At 52.2% G+C, this 7,499-nt stretch overlaps 1 protein-coding gene across 1 annotated transcript in view; it reads left to right on the forward strand.

Annotated features, from left to right (window-relative positions):
- The first annotated feature begins 4,059 nt into the window (after window positions 1-4,059).
- ZNF341 (zinc finger protein 341) overlaps window positions 4,060-7,499 on the forward strand; it is a 17,073-nt gene continuing 13,633 nt past the window's right edge. The window contains exons 1-4 of the mRNA XM_009284018.1: window positions 4,060-4,168; window positions 5,261-5,448; window positions 6,615-6,767; window positions 7,455-7,495. Of these exons, the coding sequence (XP_009282293.1) occupies window positions 4,060-4,168; window positions 5,261-5,448; window positions 6,615-6,767; window positions 7,455-7,495 (491 nt within the window). The remainder of the gene's footprint in view (window positions 4,169-5,260; window positions 5,449-6,614; window positions 6,768-7,454; window positions 7,496-7,499) is intronic.

The following is a 7,499-nucleotide window of genomic DNA, read 5'->3' on the forward strand; positions in this document are numbered from 1 at the left end:
ACCGCCGCACCTCCCATCCAAGCGCCCTGTGCACCGGGCAGCTCCCGTTAGCCCGGTGCCCGGCGGCCCGGGGCACCCCATCGCCTCCCTGCCCCTGTGACCCCACCCCGGGGGCACCCCACCACCTCCCTGCCCCTGTGCCACGGGGTGCCCCACCACCTCCCTGCCCCTGTGCCACGGGGTGCCCCACCACCTCCCTGCCCCTGTGCCCTGCACATTGGGGCTCTCCCATCACCTCCGTCTCCGCACCCAGTAAACGGGATCACCAATCCCCCGGGCACCCCCATCGCTCATGTGCCCCTCGCCCTCCCATCGCTCTCCGTCCCTGTGCCCAGCATGCTGGGACACCACCGTACAGTGGGACACCCTCATGCCCTGCGTGCTGGGGTCCCCCCCATCCTCCCTGCACCCCAGGGCTCACACTGCCAGCCCCACCGATGTGCCAAGCTCCTCGCCTGCCCCGGGGATGGTCCCCGGGTGGGTGCTGGCCCCTGCATGTGTGTGTTAGTGCGGGGGGTCCGTGCTCTCCGGCACAGCCAGGGCAGTGCCCGGATCCTGTCTGCTGTGCAGGCGAACTGGTCGCGCTCGCGTTTGTCTCAATTTAGCGCTGGGACACTGTGTGTTACGGGCAGGTGCCATCCGAGGGGGACTCTGGGACGTGCTAAGCTGTGGCAGTCTGACACCGAACTCAGGGTCAGCCCATTTGGAGAAAAACTATTTCCCAAGGCATTTATTCCCTAAATTGGATTACACACATATTTTCCTTTACATGGGGGACACCACTAACTGAAAGGCCTTGCATCAGGATCGTCGCCCTACGCTTTGCAAACAGCCCCTGCGATCGCAGCAGCAGAAAGAAGAGCAAAGAAGAAATGTTTCTCTCTGTTTTGTCAGGTTACTTGGTGCATTTGACAGCGCTCTCTGTATAATCAGGTCCTCTATTTCCTCTTTGCAGTCAGCTCCTCATTGTGTGGGTTTCCTCGCAGAATTCAGGAGAGCAAAACATTTTAGCAAATTAGGAAAAAAGCGTGTTTGGTTTTTTTTTAAGCCCACAATAATTGGCAGCTTTTAGTAGCTGAGCTTGTTTGTTTTGTCTTGTTGATTCGATTACAAGTTGATGGTGACTTGGCATTTGTGCGCGGTGCTGAGAGCAGCCATGTCCTCAGCGGGTGCCGTGGGGCAGAGGTGCATCTTCACCCGTCACCAAAGCACCTGGTGCTCATGTCGGCAGAAAAAAAGACTCAATGCGTGAAATTCAAGTCGTGAGAGAAAAGTAGCACCTGGGTGAAACAGACAGTCTTGTTTCCCTCTCTAAACTGAGAGAAATTTGAAAGGGGGGGGAAAAAAGCACAGATCAGTAGTCTTGTACTTTTATCCTGGCTTCCCCAAATCGCCTTGTTTTTGTCAGGCTCTGGGGAAAGCCTGCTGCTGCCAGGAGAGAAGAGATGGCTTTTTTTTTTTAGGTTTCATGGCTGTGAAGAACATCCTGCAGACTGGTGCTGGCTGTAATCAGTGCAGGATCGATCCAAAGCTTTCTCCTGGGGTCTGTGGATGGCCGTGAATGGCATCCGTGTAACCAAGTGACCTGCTTGTCTTCATGGGTTACTAAACCTTGAACTTGGTGATTTCCTTCTGGGTTAAGTGTGGCGTTGTGCATGTACCCCGTGAAACTGCAAGGACTCTGGGGGCATATGTGTGAATTGCCAGATGAATGATGAGCAACGTATTTCTGTTGTCCTGGGCCACTTTTCTCCTGGCAGAAGGCTGAATGCAACACTGATAATGCTGCTGCATTGTTGACGCCTGTCTTCAGGTCTTGGCCTCTCCTCAAGCTTCTTCCTGCTAGTGGGATCAAGGCAATCATCTGGCTTTTTTTACTTGGAAGATCTGGCTACGTGCCAGAAGGAAACCCAGTTGTCCAATGCCGGGCACATCAAGAGTGGCATTCTTGATGCAAGCTGTTCTTAATTATCCCCATAATATACAAAACCTGAGTTTTTGATCCCCCTTTTTCTTTTGCGTCCTGCTAGCTTACTTCTGCTGAAGAATGGCCGCTCCGTTTCATGCTCTGGTTCGGATGTGCCAACGAGAGCCTGCAGTGCTGCCTTTGCAGTTGACCAGGAAGTTATTTGTAGAAGAGCAGGTATATTTTAAAGCAGGGCTTCGGTCAGTATAAGAAGGTCCACCCAGGAGTGCTCCAGTGGCGTTCTGCTGGCGGGGCTGTCTTACAGGGCTGGTTGCAGCTCTCCACGCGAGCGAAGGCTTGCAGAACTGGACCTGCAGCTTTGCTGTGCCTCCGTGTGATTTATGTGAAAGGGTTCCCATAGGCACGGTGGTAATTTTATGGTAGTGTGTGAAGTAGTGTGATCTGCTGCTTTCCAGTAGCTGCTTGTGCCCTCCGCTCCCCAGCAGCTGGAGAACGGTGCTCTCCTCTCTCCCAAGGGCACGTGCAGCGTTTGTGACCTTTTCTTGGTGAAAGGTGTTTGATGAACAAGGTGTTCATGGAGTCTTCGTGTTACTTGCTTCACACTGGAGATGCAGGAAAAATGTGTATTTAGAGTGTCCTTAAAATGCTGTGGATTATATGGGTGCTCCCCGTTGGGAAGGTAACGTCCCAGTTGTCCAGGAGAAATTCTAAAATGACAAGAGGAGCTTGCAATGGGAAGGTGAGGTGGTTGCTTCTGCTGTGCTGTTCCTTTATGCTGTGATCTGTTGACGGCGTTTCACTGTCCTTCCTGGTGCTGTTTGCTGAGCGAGGTCTCGTCAGGAACTGTCCTCACCTCACTGCTTGGAAATGATCAGACCGATAAGATTTTACTGCAGCACATAATTCTGAGTTCAGAGCTTTACAGTTTTGTTTTGCAAAGATCTTGAAGAAAAGTGAAAAGTAACGTAAGAACCCCCCACCTTTCTTTTCTGCCTTAATCCGCAAGGTATAACATACAACCCTGGCCTGCCATTTGTTTTATTCGTGGGTTCCTTGTCATAAAGGAATGGTAGGGAGGAGTGGTGCATAAAAATCGCCCCTTTTCGCTATTGGTTTTTTTTCCATAATCAGATTGTTCTACGTGTCTTTACATCTGATTTCTAAAAAGGAGTGTGTTGGGCTTAATCCACTGGTCGCATGCTGCTGGCCAGGTTGTCCCCCTAGATGAGCAGTCCCCATCCCCTGTATTTATCTGGAATATTTTAGAACATTTTAGCTGTAGTGAAAAATATTTGTGCCAAAGCAAGTGAGCCGACTCTGACAACAAATCTGTCTGGGGGTGTGTGCTCTCGTGGAGTCCCGAGGGAAATGGAAATGGGAGAGAGCAACCGGCAGCTCTTGTGTGAGAGCGTGAGAGGTGCCCACAGAGGAGCACAGCACTGGGAGTGGAAGGAGCCACAGTCCAGCTCTCCTGCATATCCCAGAACCAGGGTGGCAGCCGGTGGCCGAGCGGGTCCCCCCCCCAGAGCATCTCTCCCAGGAGCCCACGTTTAATATTCCTTCTTAAAGCTGTATCTAAATCCTCCTGCAGTTCATAGCCCTGTGTCTGATCAGATCTGGGAACGCTGATCTTGAAAACGGAGGCATTTCTAACACTGCTGCTGAGGCAGAATTGCACACCAAAGATTTTGTCTTCAGTGAGCTCAGCGGCTTGTCTGTGCTGTATCACACTGGGTCCCCACGGAGATCCACCCAGGCTGCTACCCCGTCTGGCCCATGACATCCCAAATATCTACTTCTTAGCTCTTTTCATACCCAGTGTTTGTAAGCATCCTTCCTCTCTGCAGCAAATGCCTGAAACCATGTCCTCATTCGGCTCTCCTTGCCCTTCTTCCCTTTCTTCTCCTTGTATCGAAGGAGTGTGCGGAGACAGGTGGGAGTGTTGCTTTAGTATGATAGTTAATGCTGTGGAGTAGAGGGGGATGAGAAGGTGAGAGTGGCTCTGCAGGAGAAGATGGCAGCAGCCGGCAAGCGGCTTCCCTCGACGACTCGTGAGCGAGCTCCCAGCGCCTGAGTGCTCTGTGTTCGGGCCGTGCTCGATTTACCATCCGTGCTTGTGTCTCCTTTCAGGAATGGATAATCAGACGGTGCTGGCTGTGCAGTCCTTACTGGATGGTCAAGGAGGTGTGACGGATCCATCTGCTCAAAATGTCAACTCCTCCACTGCCATCCAGTCGATGGGTGAGTCCTGGTAGCACTGGGAGAGAGGGGCAGGGGCTGCAGGTCTCTTCCTACAGCATACTCTCGTGACTGTCAGAACAGCTGTAGGTGTAGGGTGCTGCTACGAGTATTGTGAGCCCTCGGCAGGACTAAGCAGAGTGGGAGGAAGGGGCAAGTGCCCAAGCGAGTTGGTCATGGCAATAGACTGGACCACGCATTTACAATAAAGGCATGAAAGGAGGGAGCAGCCGCTTCTCCCTGCCACTAGTGCTTGTTACTGTTCACATTTTTTATTTAATGAGCCATTCCTTATCCTCTGGGGATGTACAACTACTCCAGTCATTGAGTATCTTATCTGTGTGAATGAATATGGAAACTGGTGCTCGACCAGGACTCGCTGGGTGGATACCGAGTTATCCCCTGGAGGAGTTATAGTCTGTGTCCCCAGAAACGTTCTGCTTCAGGCTGTGAATCAGAGAGAAGGTACAGCCTTGTGAGTCCAGCTGGATCAAGTGCAAAATGGTGTGTGCTTGTATGGTTTGCTAACGCTGCAAATTTAATCTAGGACGTGGTAACTGGGTTGTCTTCTTTCTGCTTCTAACGTCAAGCAGAAGCGCCAAAGACCAGCGGTCTTGTGGGGGGGTGGCTTTCGGACACAAGCTGCCATTGACTGTGCCCTGATCGAAGTTACTTCTCTTCCTTTGTGCAACCTGAGTAATAAAAATCTGCCTCAGCCGGCATAATGCAGGTGTTTTGGAAGAAGCTGTTTTGACTAAAAGCAGAGGGTGCTACAGGGGCAAGGCTGAGTTGGTTGTTCATGTCTTTGGGATGAGAAGGCAGACGCGGGATTCAGTTTGTCACAGGGAGATGGCAGGTTTCGTATATGGGAGCAGGGCTGAGATGGGCTCAATCACATCAGCTGGCTTTAAGGGAGAGCTTGGGACTGGGGAGGAGGGACTGTTTGGCCCTTGTAGCTGATCTCTCCTGATGATGATGTCCTTGAGGTGCTAAGATCCAAAAGGTGTCTGTTTTCCTATGGCTGTGGTTGTTAGGTGTAGCGCTGGGGAATGCAGAAGAAAGCCTGCAGCAGTGATCTGGTCCTCTTAATTGCAGATGACGAAGATGTGTTCCTCTGTGGGAAGTGTAAGAAGCAGTTCAACTCGCTGCCTGCCTTCATGACCCACAAGAGAGAGCAGTGCCAGGGAAATGCCCCTTCTCTCTCCACGGTCTCGCTGGCCACCAACAGTGTGTACACCCCCTCTATCACATCGGTGCAGCAGGCTCCGAGCGCCAGCCGGCAGGTACCGTGCTGTGGGCAGAGGCTCTGCTGCTCTGTCGCCGTGGTTTTGGGAGTGGGGGGGACCTCTGGGTCACGCTTTTAGATCCAGTGACGCCTCATGACTGACCTCTCTTCTGGGAACCATAGAATAGTTTGGGTTGGAAGGGACCTCTAAAGGTCAGCTCAGTTGTGGTCCTCTTGGCTTTTGACCTCATGGTTGAAGCTGCCTGGTCCTCTGCAGTGAGGTGTCCTTCAGCACAAGTGTCCGATAGCCCTTTTTTCAGGACGGGAGGGGTTTCATATTGTGTCTGTGCTACAGCCAGACTTTGGTTCTACTGGAGAGCCCCAGTGTCACAGGCTGGCAGGCTGGCCACGTGCCTGGGTGCATGCTGTGCGGTGCTCAGGGTGGAATGGCTCCCGCTGTCCCCTGGGCCGTGGTCTGGCTCGTGGGCAGAAGAGGAGGGCAATGTCTGGCAGCCTCATTCCTGCATCCCTCTTCTCAGTCTCCTGCAGATAAGCCCACATAATGTGGTGTGACAAGCGTTAAGGGGATATCCTCTCTGGAGTAACTCTCCTTCCCAACAGACTTCTCGGGAGTGAATCCCTTGTGCATGACATGTACTGTGCCTGCAATCATGATGGTTTCCGAAGTGCTTTCAAACCAACTGCTTTTTTCAAGTTAACTTAGTGCCAGTGGATGGTGCTGCCCAGGGCTGCAAACACAAGTTGTTTCCACACGGAAAATGGGACAGCCTCCCTCCCCTCCTATAATCCAATTCCAGTCTGAAGAGATGAGCCTGACGTTCATCATCTGCAGCCAGAGCAGCCTCCCTCAGTTCTCCACCTTCCCTAGCTGGGGGAAGCACCCAGGAGAGGCCTGAACTTGTCTGTGACCAGTTTGTCCTGCAGATCTTGTTTAATAACCTCTGATTTGAATTGTAGCCAGTGGCCACTTTCCCGAGCCATGTGATGTTTTTTACCTCCTTTTCTGAAGAACATTTCTGGAGCTGCCTTATTGTTATGGCTAGAAACTACCATGGACTCAGCAGGAAGCTGTAGATAATTACTGTGGCTCACCAGAGGCTGTGAAAGCAGAGACTCCGAGGTTCAGTAAAAAGCAGTGTTGTCGGTTTTTGTTTATTGTTTTGTCCTCTTGCTGCTCAACAATGCATCTTTTTTTTCTTTCAGCAAATTTCTACGTACATCACCGTTCCCCCATCACCTTTGATCCAGACCCTGGTGCAGGGGAACATCCTAGTCAGCGATGAGGTGCTGATGTCGGCCATGTCTGCTTTTACATCCTTGGACCAGCCCATGCCAACAGTGCAGCCCCCGGCGCAGGTAGGGGGCACGTGTGGGCTCAGGGAGTCCCGCTGCATGGGGCCGTGCTTGCACAGCAGGAGAGTCCTGTTGGTCGATCAGACTCTAGAGATCTGCTTCGATGCTGAATCCTGGGCACCTTCCTAACGTGACAGCCAGGCTTGGGAAGGAGTGATGGATAAATGACAGGATAGCTCCAGGGCCTGCTCTCTCCTGGTGTCCTTGTTGCTGGATGCCCAAATCTTTGTAACGTGGTCTCTCCAGCTTTTTGTTGAGCCCCCATATAATGGTTGGCTTCCAGAGCTCTTGTCAGTTTGCTCCATGGATCCCTCTCCCCCTGGGATGGTTGTTTTGGGCTCTCCCCAGGTCTGGCCAGGCTGAATACACTCTCCATGCTCTGAAAATGTTCTTTGTAACCAGAAAGATTAAAAGCTGTAAAAACAAAGCAAAAAAGGCAGTGGGGCTTGAGCGCTTGGGTTTTGGAGGAGACAATGTCTACCAGCAGGTCATGCCAACCCTCTGCAAGCCAGCACAGTCTGGTTCAACCTGGCAGTTAGACAGTGCTGCGTTGTGTCAAGACATAATCGCTGTTTCTGCAGGTGCTGGTTTGAATTGGGATTGGGAACGTGTGAGGGAGCCGCCCCTCCAACTCATCGCTGCTGCATTTTCAACATCTTGTCTGTCTGTCTCTCCCTGTTCCGGTTTTAGAGCAGCTTGAGTATGCACGCTGGGGCTGGCTACCTCTCCCAGCCC

The sequence above is a fragment of the Aptenodytes forsteri genome, unplaced genomic scaffold, assembly GCF_000699145.1.
Source record: "Aptenodytes forsteri isolate BGI_AS27 unplaced genomic scaffold, ASM69914v1 Scaffold295, whole genome shotgun sequence".
Classification (NCBI taxonomy): domain Eukaryota; kingdom Metazoa; phylum Chordata; class Aves; order Sphenisciformes; family Spheniscidae; genus Aptenodytes; species Aptenodytes forsteri.